General features: G+C 38.5%; 2 protein-coding genes across 4 annotated transcripts in view; one reads left to right on the top strand and one right to left on the bottom strand.

Annotated features, from left to right (window-relative positions):
• Window positions 1–7837: 7837 nt before the first annotated feature.
• Window positions 7838–11256, top strand: LOC131692814 (tRNA pseudouridine(38/39) synthase). The gene is made up of 6 exons (XM_058980104.1): window positions 7838–8021; window positions 8897–9030; window positions 9093–9184; window positions 9909–10770; window positions 10826–10977; window positions 11046–11256. Exons 1-6 carry the CDS (start codon window positions 7947–7949, stop codon window positions 11153–11155), a joined length of 1425 nt encoding a protein of 474 aa, XP_058836087.1. The 5' UTR covers window positions 7838–7946; the 3' UTR covers window positions 11156–11256.
• Window positions 11184–18154, bottom strand: part of LOC131692813 (multiple PDZ domain protein-like) — a 240523-nt gene continuing 233552 nt past the window's right edge. For all 3 annotated transcript variants that reach the window (XM_058980100.1, XM_058980101.1, XM_058980102.1), the window contains 2 exons: window positions 11732–11849; window positions 11184–11664 (listed from right to left, as the gene is read on the bottom strand). In XM_058980100.1, coding sequence (XP_058836083.1) covers window positions 11625–11664; window positions 11732–11849 — 158 coding nt within the window. In that variant the 3' untranslated portion in view covers window positions 11184–11624. The remainder of the gene's footprint in view (window positions 11665–11731; window positions 11850–18154) is intronic.

Genomic DNA, 18154 nt, shown 5'->3' with positions numbered 1-18154 from the left:
CTTGTTCTACGGATATTTCGGAGATCATTCTGGCCACCTTGCCTGCGAAAACGCCATTTGTTTTTTGAAGTCTGACGTGAAATCGTAAATCCCTTTGGTTAGTTTCGTCGCTGTATAAAATCGAAAATAGTTTATTATAGTTTTCGTTCGTTTTCAAATCTCTCCGTGTGAAAATCGACCGAAAATGTTTCCACCAACAAAGAATAGGATTCAGAACCCCATAGAAAATCCCCTCGATTTTCCAATCAACTATCGGTTTGCGTCGGTACTATGCCATCAATTGGCCTGTGCACACTGCTGAAATTGACCTTTAACTGTGAGCCGTGTTTACCAATAATGACAGTGTTGGTAAACACGGCTCACAGTAAATGTCGTTTTTTGTCACTTATCAGTCGACTTCGTCAGCGTGCACAGCCTAATCGGATGGAAAAATAAGGTAGGCGTGTTGATGTTTAGCTTGTTTTTCATTATTTAATATTTTCATCAATTTTCAGCGTATTTCTACAGGAGGTATCGAAGTTCCCGAGTGTGACTGCGCCGAGATTGCTTAAACCGATGTAGAATGTGCAACAAAAGTTAGAAACAATTTTCAATTGGCAAAGGATGCTACTGTTGTCTTCGTGACGGAAAAGATTCTTACTCAACCGTAATTGATAATGGAACCATTTAAGTTGACGTGGAATATAGTGAACTGCACAAGAGCCTGGAAGCAAGTGATAGAAACTTTCACGAGGAGATCTGTACCAAGTGAACGTAAAAATACGATGAACTGGCAGTTTCAAATGCCGATCAAGGTGTGATTCTGTGCAGATGGCTATAATTTTCCAGAGATAACAAATTTTTAACTGCCTGCTGGGTATGGAGCAACACCAGAAAAACTATAATAACGTAAATCTGAATATTTCAAGGAAAAGTTAAGAAAGCCTTGCAAAGAAGGATAATTCACCACAAGTATCCTGTTATACCGAACTTGTTTTGAAGAAGCTGGAAAAGCTCTACAGATCCTAAAAAGATCAGCAAAGCAAAGGAAAACTGATCGAAATTAGCAATAGTACATTAACCTCAGCACATGAATATGAATAAGGAACTTATGATTAACTAGTGCGGATTTGTTGAAGTAGAACGACAGGGGTGAGTGATATTTTCTTTATTTTAGATTATCATACAGCTGATGGTAATCTGAGTTGCAATTATTTTCTGCAGGTTGCCTGTAACCAGACGCTTCCACTCGCTGGTTTAGAGTCCGTAGCAATTGAAGCAGATATTTATGTTTCGTGCTATTGAATTGCTATTGTTATTTCCAAATCGCATGCTGCTACCGAGATGAATTTGCGTAGCTTGATATTTAGTTATCTGTTGGTGATCTAGATAGTGGAGATTGCCCGCACTAGTTCTTCGACGGCTGATGATCCTTTCAAAGCTCCTGTTTAGCGTGTAACTTTGAGTGAGGCGACCCAAGCCCAGACCCAGCCAGCAGCGGGGAACCTACAGCATTCAAGAAATCTATAGATGCAGTGTCTAAGGTATACCCAAAATGAACGCTTATCATATCAGATAGATTTACAACAAATTCAATTCTAGGTTAGATACTTCAACGGTCAAGGTTTTCGGCATGATGTTGCAAAGCCTCTGAAAAGTTATTTAGTACTCAAATCGGGCGATCTTTTATTGTTTGGCCTTGGGAACGTTCTTTGGCGGGGGCGAAAATCTTTCCCATTTGGGTTGACCAGATGGTCTTCCACTTAATCTTAAGTTGTATTTCACTGGTAAGTACGTTTACCCAAACTTCAGACAACAGACGTTAGTCTGGAATAATGACGGAACGTCCATTACCCTGAATCTTCGTTCGCATTTGTTGCGCCATCTGACAGATTAACCAACTGCAGCGGCTCAAGAAACAAACAGGATAGCTTGTTTGCTGTTTCGAAATTCCGCCTTGCCTTGGTTGGCCTCGTCATTGGGATGACGTTTTAGATATAGCATACCAAATTTTTGGTTGGGTCTAATGGTTGGTTTTCTTTTGCCGCCGTCAGAGAAGATATTTTGAGAAATTATCCAATTCACATTTTAACATCTGAATTTATCGACTGGAATGGAAATGATCACGATCATATTTTAGATTAGGATTGGGTTAAATGAGCAATTGGTTATTACATTGTCAGTTCTTGCCATACGATAAGGTCGCTGAGATCTTTAAAATAATTATTTTTTCAATTAAAACATTCATTCAAAACCCATCTATCGAATCAACTTCGCTTTTTCTCTAGTGAAACGTCTTTCGATGACGTTTTTCGAAATTTGTTTGAATGTCAAACAAATTTCTTGTATTGCTCTGTTTTAATTTTGTGTCACATTTGCGAAGATGTTACATGAATAGTCAAACTTGCTCTAAAGGCACGAAGTGCTCTGTCACCCATAATTCGGCGCCTGTATCAGTGGTCCAATGACTCTCAGCGCGCTAATGTCCTAGATACCCTGCCGCTTAAAGAGTTGCCACAATGATATTAGGTTAGCTAAGGTCAGTCAGCTGCCTAGTGGGAAACGGAAGCTTATGTTTTCTATCATGTATGCATTGTTGTAGTATGGCATTAAAACCAAATGTGATTTTATTTATTGTCAGTTTGACATGCTAAAATTTCGCATGAACTCATTAGGTTTAATTTTTCTGGTACATAAGCATATATTTAATGGATCGTTTTACATTTTTTCATGGATCATTTTTTTTCTTATTGAAATATCTAAATATCTATGAACTATAATTTAATGTTCGCTATTTATTTCTAGTGTTCATTTCTATATTTTCCATGGATCAAGGAAAATTATTTAGCAGACATTTTGGAACATTTTTGTGGATATTGTTGAACATATCGACGTGTGTTAATGTACATTGTTAATATTCTATGAATCAATGACAGCTAATTTACGTCGCAGAATGAAAAATTTTATAGATCCTTTCTAATATTTTTATGGGTAATTTGTTGATTTTAAATGCTCTTTTACCATTATTTTAGCGCGCTTTTGCGATCATTTTATGGTTCAATTTTGTGTAATCTATGAAACAAATCACCCTTTTCTATGCATCACTTACACTGTTTTATGAATTTTCAGATCGATTTTTTGGATTATTTATGTTGCTTAAACGGCGCAAACTTGGGGCATCCATCATCGATCTCTAGCACCCAAATGTCAAGACAATTCCGAAAATACCCACCATGACTGGGTTAAAGAAAATTTTGCCAAACCGGATGTCACCATTTTGGATTCCAAAATGGCGCTAAACGCCCACTCATCAAAAACAATTCCGAAAATACCCACATTGGTTGGGTTAAAGCGAATTTCGTTAAACCAGAAGTCGCCATCTTAGATTTAAAAATGGAGCTAAATATTGTCCTCCGACACCCTCTCGTCAAAACCATTTCGAAAATACCCATATTGATTGTATCCAATAGGACTTCAACTGAATAAAATCAATGTAGAAATATTACTCCAAAAAGCAGGAATTTTATTTTATTTAATCAATAGAAAAAAACGCTACATTCAACCAAAGCTGTCTTAAATCTAAAAAATTTACATTCTACATTTAACTACGAAAGATTTTAAATTTAAAAACAGAATGGCTTAAATTCAAAACTGAGACTTGTTGAAATCAATTGAAGAAAAAGTTAGATTGAACAAAACAACCTCCCTAAAATTAGCATATTTGTACCAGAAATTCAAGATGGAATGGATGGAGATGGAAAAAAGTTTTGAATTTAGAGAAAATATTAGTTGAAACCAACAGAAAATAGCATTAAATTCAGCTAAAACTATAGTTGAGAAGATGGAGAATGTGTCTCCGCTAAAAGTGACAGCATTATTTTTTCGCCAAATCAACAGAAAAAACAGAAATTCCAACTAGCATTTTAGCTCTATTTAGGAGGATCGAGAACAACTAATCAAAATCAGCAAATTGAGAATTTGCTTAGTTGTCCTAAATAATAACTAATTCAATTCAGTAAATCAACTAAGGTTTTCGCATCTGAGCCGTATTTTGGTTCTCCGTGCATGGAAATGACCAAGCATAAGTATCCGATAAAAAATCAAATTTGTATTCCGTATTCCTAGTTTTAAGATAGTCGTAATTTCTACTCTTTGTTAAAACTATTGTCCCCCATCTTGTAAATAGAATTGTATCCCTAGTTTTAAAACATCTGTGAAATTTTTCATAAATATTTGTTCCCCCTTTTGTGTACCAAACTATATTGTTAGTTTTAAGATAACTGTAAATATTTCCTAAAAAACTATTACTATTGAATTCCTTGTTTTACAATTTTTCATAAAAAAAATCTTTTGCCCCCTCTCTTATATATAGAATTTTTTTTTTCTAGTCTTAAGATAGCTGTAATTTTTTTCTTTTTTTTAAAAAAAAAAAATTTCAACATTGTAACCTCCTAGTTTTAAGATATTCAAAATATAAAACGCAAAAGAATTCGGCACCGCCAAGCTAACGCATTTGTGCCTATCAAATAAACGAAATGAATAAAAAAAAACCACGTTGATTACACATGCGAAATGTCGGGTCTTTATCTAGTGTTTACTCATCGATTACCCTAACGGAGGATATCAAGTGCTACAATCAATGAAATGTTAGAAACGTGAGGAAGATGATGAGAATCGATTCGATGATGACGTAGCAGCAGGAATGGGATAATACGGAGAAAGGAAAGTGGACCTACTGGCTCATCCAAACCTGTCGACGTGGGTCAATAGAATGCACGGAGAGATGACCTTCAACCTGAAACAGCTTCTACCGAGCCACGGCTGCTTAAGGAGTATCTTCATCGGTGTGGGTACGCAACGTCAACACTGTGCCTGGAACGTCTTTGAATGTCCGGGGTTTCAATTATTTGAATGTCCGAGGAGAGTCTTTGAATGTCCGAGGTTTGAAGTGACGTGCAGGGAGCTACTTAAAATGGGAGAACCGGACATCAACCCGGATAATGTATCCTACAGAATGACAAGCGACGTAGAGACGTGGAACGCAGTAAACAGAGATATGATGTAGATCAGTGATTCTCAACCTGGGGTCCGCGGGCCCCAGGGGGCCGCGAAGTCATAGCTGGGAGTCCGCGAAGAAAAATATATTTTCCGAGTGCATATTGAAATTTCAAATCTTGTTTCCTAACAAATTGAAAATAACATATTGATAGCATACAAAATTGATGTTTATCTGTGGGGGTCCGCAGCAACCCAGTGTGATATCTAAGGGGTCCATGCTACGAAAAAGGTTGAGAACCGCTGATGGCATGACCGTCTTACAACGGAATAGACATCGAACAACGATTTCGGGAGAGCAATCACCGCCAGAGAACTCTCCGCAGGTATAAGCTAGATCCACCGCCGAGGACTGGTCGAGTAGACCGCAACAGAGCAGCGAGTATGAGTCGTCGAAACGCCAGCGAACCGGACGTCACGCTCCATGCGAATTCGCCGGACCGACCACGGCTCCCCAGAATCGATATTGGGAAAACTTTTTTCGCCAGGGAACTTTCCGTTAGTGTAAGCTAGATTCACCGCTGGGGACTATACGGATTAGACATCAATGAGACACCACTAGTCGCGGGTCATCGGCGCACCAGTGCACCGGATACCCAGCTTCACCAGAATCGCCGAACTGACCTCGGCACCTAGCTGATTGGCTCGATCTCGGGAGAACTTCTCTCGCCGGGGAATTCTCTGTCGGAGTAGGCCAGGTCCATCGTCGGGGACTAGACCGAGTTGTTCGCGAACAAGTTGAGGACTGAATGGACCATCGAGGAAGTAGTGCTAAATGGCCCAAGAAGAGAACTAAATGGCTTAAGGTGAAGATATGTGGAAGCCACGTTGCTAGGCACCGACTCGCTTGTTTACATTAGGAAAAACTGAAATCTGAAGTGAAAATTCAAACGCACAAATGAGAGTTTCCGAACATTTTCCTTTGGTCATCTGCACATTGGCAGAAAATTTGAAGTTTTGTTAGTAAACGATTAAAGTTTCGCGAGTGTTTTTGCAGTGATGTGTGAAAAAAGTGCATTTGAAAAAGTGCAATGAAAACGATAAGAAGAGTGTTTCGAAAAGAAACCCCAAGTGAAGAGGGGTGATATTTTCGCACAAAATAGGAGCTACAGATGGCATTCCGTCAAAAACTCGGATTGATTGTATAGGAAAATATTCTAGCTTCCTTAAGTAGCAGTTTCGTGGCACACCAGCAAGGTTAGTGTGTTGAAAAACGTATTTTTATATTTGCTCATGTCAGATACATGGTTAGGCAGGGGAGAGGGGTGTGTGTGGCGTAGGAGTTATGTTGTGGCTCGCATGTATAATGTCCTTAAAGGAGTTGCGGTGCTAAATAGCACCGGTTACGGAGCCAAAGGGCTCAAAAAGTTGTAGTATTGAAACCAAATAAGAATCGGTATCGGGAGAACTTCTTTCGTCTGGGACCTCTCCTTTAGCTTACAGTCAGATTCACCGCCGGGAACGAGACCGCGTAGACCGCGACGATACATCACCAGCAAACCGGATGCCCCACTCTACCGGAATCGCCGAACTGACCGTAGCACCTGGCTGGTTGGCTCTAACTTCTCTCGCCGGGGAACTTTTCGTCGGAGTAGGCTAGATCTATCGTCGGGGACTAGACCGAGTAGTTCGCGAACCAGTCGGAAGCTCAACGAGGAAGTGGTACTGAATGGCACAAAGGAACTGAAGGGCTCAGTAAATTAGACAGTCTGAAGTTTGCCGCCCAGATTGTTCTTGTAGGGGAAGAGCATTTATTCTATACCAACAGCTAGCTTTCCTACCTTGACTACCCAAACCTGTTCCCTGAGTTGTTGGTTTTGAACATTTTTTCCTGCTCAGAATGTTTTTGAACATTTTTTCATATATACACAAAAAAAATTTCATATCCCCCCCGAAAAATTTTCTTACTACGCCACTGTCTGTACTAACAGGTTATCGTGCTCAATAAAATTACAAATTACAATTACCTAAATCAGGTTTGTTCTTTTTTTTCACCAAAAATTCCACATTTTAATAAGCCCCCTTAATTGAAAAATTATCTCAAAAACTTAACGTAGGTGTTAGGTATTTTTACATAGAATTTGCATGCAAAGATTGAATGAAATCGGTTAGGTAGTTTTTGAATGGCAGGTAACACCGCAAATCATGTTTTTTCCAGAGACGTTCTACCAAAAGCTTCGTCACCGATGTATGCCACATGTTTTTTGAAATGTCTGTAGAAGAATAACAAAAATGTCTGTAAAAGTCTGTATATGGTTGTGTAAATCCAAGTTACACTAAAATTTTATTTTAAAAATAGATTGAAAGTAGAATTCTATTGTGAAGGAATCACTCGTATTCAAAAACAGTTATTCTAGTGCAATTTTACTAAACACTATTACCCTTTCGAAAGTCTGTAGATCTCTGGCTACGTCTGTAGGAGACATCAAAAGTCTGTAAAATACAGACATGTCTGTAAATCTGGCATCGCTTGTCGTGTGTCGATATTACTGCATAGAAAAATTAGAGAATGTTATTGAAATGATTCACTATAATGTACGAAAGTTTTGATCAATTCGCTTCACGTAAAGTTCTAAAATAATCCGCAAAAGAAATGTTTTTCTAACGTTGAAATCCTTACCCACCCCCCTTAAGTAACACATAGAAAGCTTAAGATGTGTGAAAATAATCTACATTTTGGGTAATAGATTGTTACCATGATAACTTTTATTTGCATGCGCCTGCATTCATGCTTCTCGGTGTACATAGCCTCGTTCATCACACAGCACGCAGCCAGCTGTCAAACACACGTGTTGCGGTGCGTGTCGTGTCAATTCAATCGTGAAATTGTTTTGGTTTGAAGCGAAAAATACTGTTTATCAGGCGCATTAGCGGATTGTGTTGGAAATGTTCTGAAGTCGTACAATTCGAAGATGGATTTCTCAGTGCAAGTGATAAAAAAGACAAAACGACATTCCCGAGCGGAACTGGAAGCGCTTTCGAAGGAGGTAAGCTAAATGTTTATTGTGGCACGGGAAGAATCGGCACCGCAAAAATGCATGGAATGACAAATCGCTCAAACTACCGGTAGTTGCCTAGTGCGCTGAGTACACCTTGATTAGAAAATCTAGTGGCTTTGAGGACAAATAATTGCTCCTCAATGTAAAGTGACCAGATATCTGCGATGAAACTTGGATACGAGTGAGAAAACGTGCAATATGAAGAACTTCCTTTCCGGGAGATCTAGGCAGGCAGTACAAGCCTGATGAATACGGTACACTACACCTAAACCGGGACATCTGGTCGTTGATTATATGACATCGGGAGCGTTGAGTTCTGACTTTTAGCTTTATTTTACTTTTCAGGTCTTCAATTCTATGGCATTTTCGTTTTTGATAGTGCACTCCACAGTGCTACTCTTATTCAAACTTGGGTGTTATCAATCTATTTTAGGACTACGTGGGTTTTGTTCAATAAGCAAATGTACCAAGTTCAAGGTTTTATTTCTACAAAAATGCTAATCAATTCTATTTGATTAAATTTTTTATACTTTCCCTGCTCCTTTGCACTAGAACAGTGATTCTCAACCCGGGGTCCGCGTACCCCTCGGGGGGCATGAAGTCGTTGCTGGGGGTCCGCGAAGAAAAATATATTTTCCGAGTGCTTTTGAAATTTTAAGTCTTGTTTCCTAACAAACTGAAAATAACATATTGATAGTATACAAAATCGATGTTGATCCGTGGAGTTCCGCGGTAACCCAGGGAGATTTCTAAGGGGTCCGTGGTATGAAAAAGGTTGAGAGCCGCTGCACTAGAACAATGCAAGACTTTTAATCATAAACCTCATAAGAGACCAACTAAATAATTTTTGCGTTCCATTCCAGCAACTGATAGATAGGATAGTCCAACTTGAATCGCAGAACTTTCAGTTGAAAAATATCATCCAGAAGGCGACCGGGCCGAAGCCTGTGGCATCTGGGCAACAGAATGAAAAGCAACGCAAGTTTGATTTTTCGAAGTAATTCCTTATTCTAATATAAAGCTACTTGTGTGTCTGACCATGCTTAATATTATTTTTAGGTGGCACAAGCGACACATTCTTTTGCGATTTTTCTACCTCGGATGGGACTATCAGGGTTACACTACACAGGAAGACTCTGCAAATACGATCGGTAAGATTGCTGCGATAAGTTTTAAAGAATAGGATATGACTGTGGGATGGGTTCATGGATTTACTATGCTCGAAATCTGATCAAAATTCATAAAATATTCCATTTCCGATAATTGCCATTTTTGGATGTTTTCAAACATACGACTTAGTGTTATGCAATTATGAAAGCGTATATTTTTCGTTAAAAAAATAAAAGCAATGAAATGGTTCTCTTTTCATTTTGGTATGACATTGTCAGCGATTATATGTTTTTCGTTATAGTTAAAAAATCCCAAATTGTTTTCATGATAATCATCCAGCTTATCCAAAAATCAAAATATTTCGTGTAGATTAAGAAAAGGTTGAACAAAAATTCGATGTTTCAGATTTTCGTAGCAAACCCTCTACAGCACAATGTAGATTTCCTGTCTAGATGAGGCTGACATGTGCTTACAGACAGAATTGATCTGCTGGTAGCATTCAAAATAGAGACAATTATCAGGAAATTATACGAATTACAAAAAGTATTCCAGTTTAGTGGTAGAATACAAGTTTGCACATCAAATTTTGCAGAAGTGATACTAAGACATAAATCAATTTTTGTATTGTTTTATTGAAATGTCATTTGTTTTTCTCAAATGCACCTCTTCTCCAATACTGGTAGTTTATTAGATTAAGATGATATGTACACTTAAATACCGGCAAAATCAAGTTTTACATTTTCTTACCATTTGATCCCTCCACAGAGCACCACCTGTTCAACGCGTTGACACGGGTGTGCCTTATCGAAGACCGTGAAACATCCAACTACCATCGCTGTGGACGAACCGACAAGGGTGTCAGTGCGTTTCACCAGGTCGTCAGCTTAGATGTGCGGTCGAAGTTTGCACCCGAGCAACAGCTGCTACCGGAATCGGTCGCCAGTGAACTGAACTATTGTCAGCTGTTGAACCGAGTCCTGCCGCAGGACATCCGCTGTGTTGCCTGGATGCCCATGGTAAACCCCAATTACAGTGCGCGGTTCGATTGCCGGTCGCGGACCTACAGGTACTTTTTTCCTCGCGGGGACCTCAACGTAGATGCGATGCAGAAGGGCTGCCGGTATCTGGTTGGGTCGCATGATTTCCGCAATCTGTGCAAAATGGATGTTGGGAACGGTGTTGTTACCTTCACTAGAAACGTTTTACATGCATTCATTAAGGAGTCGGGAAAGGATGGTGAGGAGGCAGGATACGACATGCTTTACTTCGAACTTCGAGGAAATGCTTTCCTTTGGCATCAGGTTCGGTGCATCATGGCTATTTTGATTCTGGTCGGTCAGGGTAAGGAGGATCCGGATGTGATCCTGAAGCTACTCGATGTAGGCGAAAATCCACGCAAGCCTCAGTACAGTTTAGCCAATGATCTGCCTTTGAATTTGTATGACTGCCAGTTCCGAAGTAAAGGGACGTTCGATCCGAAGCTTTTTGATAGAAATGCTCCAGTTGCCGAGGTAGATGATGACGAGATTAATGGAGAATCCGATATTCGCGATTGGGTTTACGAAGAGGAGAGCCTATCTAGGACTATTGCCGAGCTTCAAGGATTGTGGACATCCAGCAGTATTAAGTAATTTTTTTTTAGACGATTCAAATTCATACTAAACATTGTTTTTGTTTCTTAGATCAACTATGTGTCGAGAGATGTTGACATCTCTGCAGAATATATACAGCAAGCAGTTCGAAGACCAGACAAAACCAAGCTCCCAAACAGCCATTTTACTGCAAGGTGTTCAACGAAAAGAGTACATACCGCTGATGAACCGTAAGAAGTGCGGTAAGGGTCGAACAATTAATATTGGTCAATTGATTCAGATGCAATGTTTCGTTTTATTCTTCCTGTAGAAAGCTTGGAAAGTCGAATTGATCACTACGCCAAGAAAAGGCGTATCCAGGTGAGTGGCAAAGAGATAGACGATCAAAAAAATGCAGATGTCGTGTGCGATAGGACATAATTCACGCGAGAGAAAAACCGACTGAAAATCGTTTGCGGAATCAACAGAGTGAAATCTTTTTATTACCATATTAATTTACCCTAATAAATTTTTGTACACAATTGTTTAATAATCTTTGATTCTGTTGTGAACGTGCATTACATCTAGATATTAACGGTTACGATTCTACAATTTAATGTATTCATCACAATACAATACAACTAGCAGTAGCATTTCAAAAACAATTTCCCACCGATTGAGACACAACATTACATTTCAGCTTTAAGTTAAGTACACATAAGTGACTAGAATTAAGTGCTACAACCTTGCGGTTAAATCTGCGTCCGAGTGCGATAGCGCAAACGTGTCCAAATAGGGTGAAATCGATGGGCGTGGTTAGGATTATATGTTTGGATAGTCCAGCTGGAAGACATCTAGGAAGTATAGATTTGAATGACTTGCGTCTAGTTAGTGGTGATAATCCATCAGCTCAGTTCGGCAAGTTGTCTACGGATTTGGCTCTTTGATATCTAAAAGTAAACGAAATGGTAACAGTTTTAATAATTGTAATAACTTTCTAATCCTGATCCAAGTTACTTTCGTCTAGCCAGCTTTAGCATCACCGGTCCCTCTTTGATATTTTTGAACAGTCCGATAGTTTCGGTGTGACTCATTCCAAGCACCATGACATCGTTGATCGAAACTATCTCATCGCCTGAAATAGAAAAGAAATAAGGACAACGAAATAGGTGTGAATATCTCATAAGCAAAGGGATGTCGCAAAGTTAGTAAAGGCGTTTTATCAGCAATATTTTTTTTATATCTTGTACTGATATTCATGGTAATGTTTCCATATTTCTCTAAATCCAATCCAATTCAGTATGATCCTCTGGGTTATACTCAATGTAATCGTCAACGTATTGTCAATCGTCAGTCGCATTTTGATAACCACTAATAGCCTTCCGGTTAGAGTCATCCACCAGATCATCATACTGCTTACGTTATATGCCTATTTTGTCTGATTGTGGGATAGTCTCCTGATTGCGATTTCGCAGTGTTACATATGTCGAATACCACTCTGGATATCAGTCGCATCTTGATAGTGATCGATAGCACCCTCGTCGCTGTAGTCCTCCAAACGATCGTTGTCGTTCTACTCACGTCGAATGCCGATTGCTTCTTTAACGCAGCTGCGAGTTGCCTTCGAGCTGTGGTTTGTGGATCGACATCTAGCACATGTTTAATACCAGACCACAAAATGCAACATGCATATCAGTGTGGGGAAATCCACGATCACTCTGCTTCACGATGTTGTTTACAACATTGAGAAAGCCTTCTCGCCCAAGCAATCTAGCTTGGGTGTATTCCTAGATATTGAGGGTGCCTTTGACAATGTGTCCTTCCAGTTCTATTCTGGAAGCGACGCGCGGTCATGGGATATCTGCATATATCTCGAGTTGGATAAACGCAATGCTTAGTAACCGCATTATTTTCTCGTCACTGCGACAGGCTGAGATACGGAAGTAGAGTTTTTGCGGTTGTCCTCAGGGTGGCGTTCTGTCACCTTTGTTATGAAACATTTTTGATTATGGCTTGTTGAAGAAACTCAATGAGCTTGGATTTCCAACCTACGGGTTTGCTGACGATTACCAAATACTAATTACTGGATTTTGCATCGGAACAATCTTTGACTTAATGCAACAGGCATTAAGAGCCGTCGAACAGTGGTGTCGACAAGTTAAACTATCAGTTAACCCAAGCAAAACTTCAATGGTTCTTTTCACGAAGAAGCGAATAACAACCGGGGTTCGTCCCTTGCAGTTCTTTGATTCTGAGCTACTGTGTGCAGATCAAGTCAAATACGTTGGAGTCATATTGGATTCCAAACTGAATTGGTCTGCTCACATTGAGTTCAGAGTCAAGAAAGCGTGCATGGCTTTCGGGCAGTGCAGACGAACTTTTGGAAAGACCTGGGGTCTTAAACCTAAATACATCTATTGGATTTACACGACAATTGTATACGTCCAATACTGTCATACGGATGCCTTGTGTTGTGGCAGAGGGGAGAGGTGATGACAGTCCAGTCAAAGCTAAACCATCTGCAAAGAATGGCGCTTATGGTGTTGACTGGTGCTTTCACCACGACTCCGACTGCTGTTCTTGAGGCATTTCTAAATATCAAACCATCAGACATACATCTCAAACAAGAAGCACTATCATGTGCATACGACTGCAGGTTACTGGGCTTGCTACCAGTCATACACGATTGTGGTCACAAATGGTTACATGGGGTGAAGATATTCTTGCTCTCAGCGATATTACTCACATGTAGTTTTCCTTACCGGACATTCCCTCTCGAAAGGAGTGCTTGTTTGGCTATATGGAAAGACAACAATAAACGCAAGTGGTCTGATGGGGGGACGTGCTGGTATCTACTGTCGTGAAATGAGATTGGAACAATCTCACTCACTATGTAGATATTGTACTGTATTCCAAGCATTACTTCACGATTATGTGCGGGGCACAAATGACCCTTCTACAGAGCTTGTCCGGCAAAGTTACAATCCTCTGCTCCGATAATCACGTTGCAATCAAGGCCCTTAGCTCAGACAAATCACGGTGCAAGCTAGTGCTTGCATGCCGAACCCAAATCGAAGCACTAGGCATTGTCAACACTACCTACCTTGTCAGCTTGCCCGGCCATTCTGGTATTACTGGACATGAATGGGCTGACGAATTGACTTCGTTGGTCCTGAGCCCACCCTGCCAATTTCGACAAGTTGGATAAGCGAAAAAATACGGTCGTGGGCTTCGTCCGAGCACCGCAATTATTGGAGAAATCTACAGACATGTCGCCAAACAAAGGCGTGTCTAGAACAACCGTGCCAAGTGATTTTGAAAAATCTCCTACTTTTCCTCTCCTCCTTTTCCTGCGGCATGCTGACCAGGGCTTTAACCGGCCACTGCAAACTCAATTATCACATGGCAACTATTCAGAGTACTGAGTCTTTTTCATGTGGTCTTTGTGAATCCGACTTTCGGCCGTCCGTATATAGACGACATCATGTTTGGGCGACTGAAACTCAGAGACATACTAAAGTTTCTTATCCAATGTTGTAAAGAGCTATAGGCTTACTTGCAGGCGAGTTGAACTACTCGTGAGTTTAACTTACCTGCTGTTTGTTTTTGTCTTTGTGCTGTTATTTTCCCACCCTTCTAATTCTACTTTCGCCCTCTTCCTTCTCCTTTCCTTCCGTCCAAGAAATGATGAAAAGACACGAAAAAACACAAATTCCCTAATACATACGGGGAACGCGTCATTTGAGCCAATATATTCTGATTCCTGATTTCTGCAAACCGCCTCTTTGTTGCAATTCTCCACCACCTCTAATATTCTGAAAGCGACGCGTGGTCATGGAGTATCTGCATGTATCTCTGGTTGGATGAACGCAATGCTTAGTAACCGTATTCTTTGCTCGCTACTGAGACAGACAGAGAAGTTGAGTAAAGGGTGTCCCACGTTAAATTGCTTCATAGAAGAAACGCTGTAGAAAATAACCCATTGGGTATGTTCTCTTGAAAATTTTGGGTAGAAGTAGTTTAGAGTGTATGCACCTGGAAAATCCTCAACTCTCTCATCGGGACATCGGAAAACAACTCGCAATCGTGCAGTGGACGGTGAATCGTGTGATTAAACTTTGCTACAAAACGCGAAGCATCGAACGGAAGGAGAAGTGCGGTCAGAATGAATGTTCTGTTAGTGACCAGGGTCACAAGCGTGTAGTGAAAGCGTTTAAGCGGAAACCCAATACTTCGGTCAGGGATGTGGCCAAAAAATGAGTCTGTCCAAGTCTTTCGTTTAGAGAGCCAAGAATCAGGAGGGATTGTATACGTACAAAGTGCAGAAGGTTCCAAATCGTGTTAAACGGCAAAATACGGTGGGAAATTCACGGGCCCGGAAAATGTACTCTCAGATGCTGACGAAGCCTCATGGATGATGAGACCTACGTCAAGGATTATATTATATTATATTATATTATATTATATTATATTATATTATATTATATTATATTATATTATATTATATTATATTATATTATATTATATTATATTATATTATATTATATTATATTATATTATATTATATTATATTATATTATATTATATTATATTATATTATATTATATTATATTATATTATATTATATTATATTATATTATATTATATTATATTATATTATATTATATTATATTATATTATATTATATTATATTATATTATATTATATTATATTATATTATATTATATTATATTATATTATAGGGGGAACTGGGCCAATTCGGACCTAGTAAGCGTTTATGAGCTATAGAACTTGAACGCGTTAACCGATTCCCATTTTCTTACGGTTCCATTAAATTCTCGACAAACAAATGATTCTTTTAGAAGCAGAGATCTTAAAATGATTGGGCTTCATACAACTTATAGACATACGTGAAGCATACAACGTCTTGCTGCAAAAATGTTTTAATAGGGTAGGGGAGCACTCGGAACGAAAACCTATATTCATTAATTAGAGTTTAATTTTTATATTTCATTAGGTACATCACATGAATTATAGTAATCTGAGTTTATTGTTATCATTATTGTGCATTGAATTAACACATACACAATACCTCTTATATTCATCAACATTATATCCATCAGATAAAATATATTCATCATAATCATTATATACAGAATGTTTACTATATAAAATTATATGCCATTGGGTTGGGAGGGAGCATCAAGGTATCATTCAAGTTGCAACTTCGACTAAATGTCGTGGGTCGCCAGCTTCTAGTCACAAAATAACAATACTACCATTGATCGCATAATTCTTCGGGATCATGCTGTTGCTGTGAACGTTCTGATCTGACAAGTGGTAATAAGATTGATGCGCCTTTCTCACACAAACCATCAGGTAGTGCCTTCACAAGTATTGGAAATTGAGTCACGCAACTGGCTGGATCTTTTCGTTGGAAGGAGATTCTCTGTCTCTTTGGATGGCGCATAAATGACTCTGTTTATGGATCCGCCCCAAACAACGTTAATGTGAATGCCGATTGATAACATAATTTTATCTTTGCTGTTAAAAACATCTTCAGCCACCGGAGTATTCCATGCACTGATGGTGGGTTCCTATATCATCATCATCATCTAAAATGAAAGGCAGCATTCAATTCTGCAGGCATTCTTGTTTGAACATCGTCCATCGTGAAGGTTGGTTCTGAAAAGCTTGGTTTTGAGTCTGCAGCTGCCAACTTCCTGATAGGTTATTAGTTTTCGGATGAATTTATTGGTGAAAATGTTCTTGGATTTACTATGAACATCACCCCGTGCTGTGGCCGGATAAAATGTAAAAGAAGTCGAATTGCACAAAAAGTGTTTTGTGTGGCAAGCGAACTATAGATTAGAGTGGGACATGGTTATATGAAAAAAATAAAATTTGGCTCCGAGTAACTTTTTGGGTCCCATTTAGCTTTTTTAGCTCGATCGGTGAAACTATATTTTTGCGCCCACGGTTTAAAGTTTACATGGGATTTCCTATAGGGAAATTGTCTTTTGCAAATTAATTCTTCCAAGAGTCGCCCGTTACCTCCTAAAAATAAATAGACATCTGATTTTTATAGGAAATTTGTCAAGGAAACAAAGTCTAGAAGACTGCAAAACGATATGATGCTTGTGGAAAAGGTATTAAGCAAAAACCGATTGATGCCCTGAAGATTGATGAAAATTTCACTTTTCATAGCATCACTGCTTCTGATGGTTTGATAATATACAATTTTTTTTTTCTTATTTTCACTTATTATGTACAAAAGAATTAATCCCTCAAAACCTTGCGAAGTGGCCAAATAGTATAGATAAACGATTTAGACACATTAAGAGAGGATTAAAATAAATTTGCGTATAATTGGACAACCAACAGCAGTGGTGCTAGAAAAAATGAATATTTTAATAATCGTCAGAGCATTAATCGGTTTCTGCTTGATAACTTTTTTCTCAAGCGTCAGATCGTTTCGTGGTTTTCAAGACTTTGTTTCTTTGTTAAATTTTGTATAAAAGCCACATCACGATTTATTTTTAGGAAGTAATGGGCGACTCCTGGACGAATTATTTTGTAAAAGTTAATTTTCCCATACAAAATCTCATGTAAACTTTAAACAGTGGGCGCAAAAATATAGTTTCACCGATTCACGGTGGCACGACTTAGAACAAAAGGTAGACTAAAGTCCAAACTTTGCCGTATCGGTTCAAATAGGACGATTTTATATAATTTTGTTAAGCTGAATTCGTTTTTGATATTAAAACATTTCAAAAATAAGCGTTTACTATTCATTAGGGCGTCTCAAAAATATTTTTTTTTCGAAATCGTTCCTAAAATTTGTGTATATGAATTTTCGTGTGCTAAATCGTTTTTGATATTAACACATGTAAAAAAAATTTCATTATACGTTAGGGTGGCTCAAAAAAATTATTTTGTTGTGAAGGTTCTAAATTTTTTTTAAAGTTTTTGTGCGCTGAATTTTTAATTTAATTATAAAAATAGAAATTAACTTTACTACTTATTAGAGTGGCTCAAACGTAAGTATTTTGTCTTTTATGATTTTTTTTTTCAAAGGTAATTTTGGAATTCATTTTCCATATTGAAATGAATTAATTGACATCTCATGATGGGGCTTCAGAAATGACTATTTTGTCTTTACGGATCAAATAAGATGTGTTCGACAAATTTTGGAACAATTAATTCATTAGTGGGTTAGTTGATATGAATGCTACATTTTCTATCATTTTCAGAACAAACATTTTGAGCATCTTAGCGGAATGTTTAATTACATTCACTAATTAACAAGATGGTTAACAATTTTTTTTCGTAAGTGTGTTTTAAGTTACTTAGATTGCTTATTTCATATCTTAAATGAAAATAAATCCAAAACCCTTTTTTCGTGTATATGGTTCATTTAAAAATGGTCTTATTTTATTT

This window comes from Topomyia yanbarensis, chromosome 3 (genome assembly GCF_030247195.1).
Source record: "Topomyia yanbarensis strain Yona2022 chromosome 3, ASM3024719v1, whole genome shotgun sequence".
Classification (NCBI taxonomy): Eukaryota; Metazoa; Arthropoda; class Insecta; order Diptera; family Culicidae; genus Topomyia; species Topomyia yanbarensis.
This window is presented reverse-complemented; position numbering and strand designations above follow the sequence as displayed.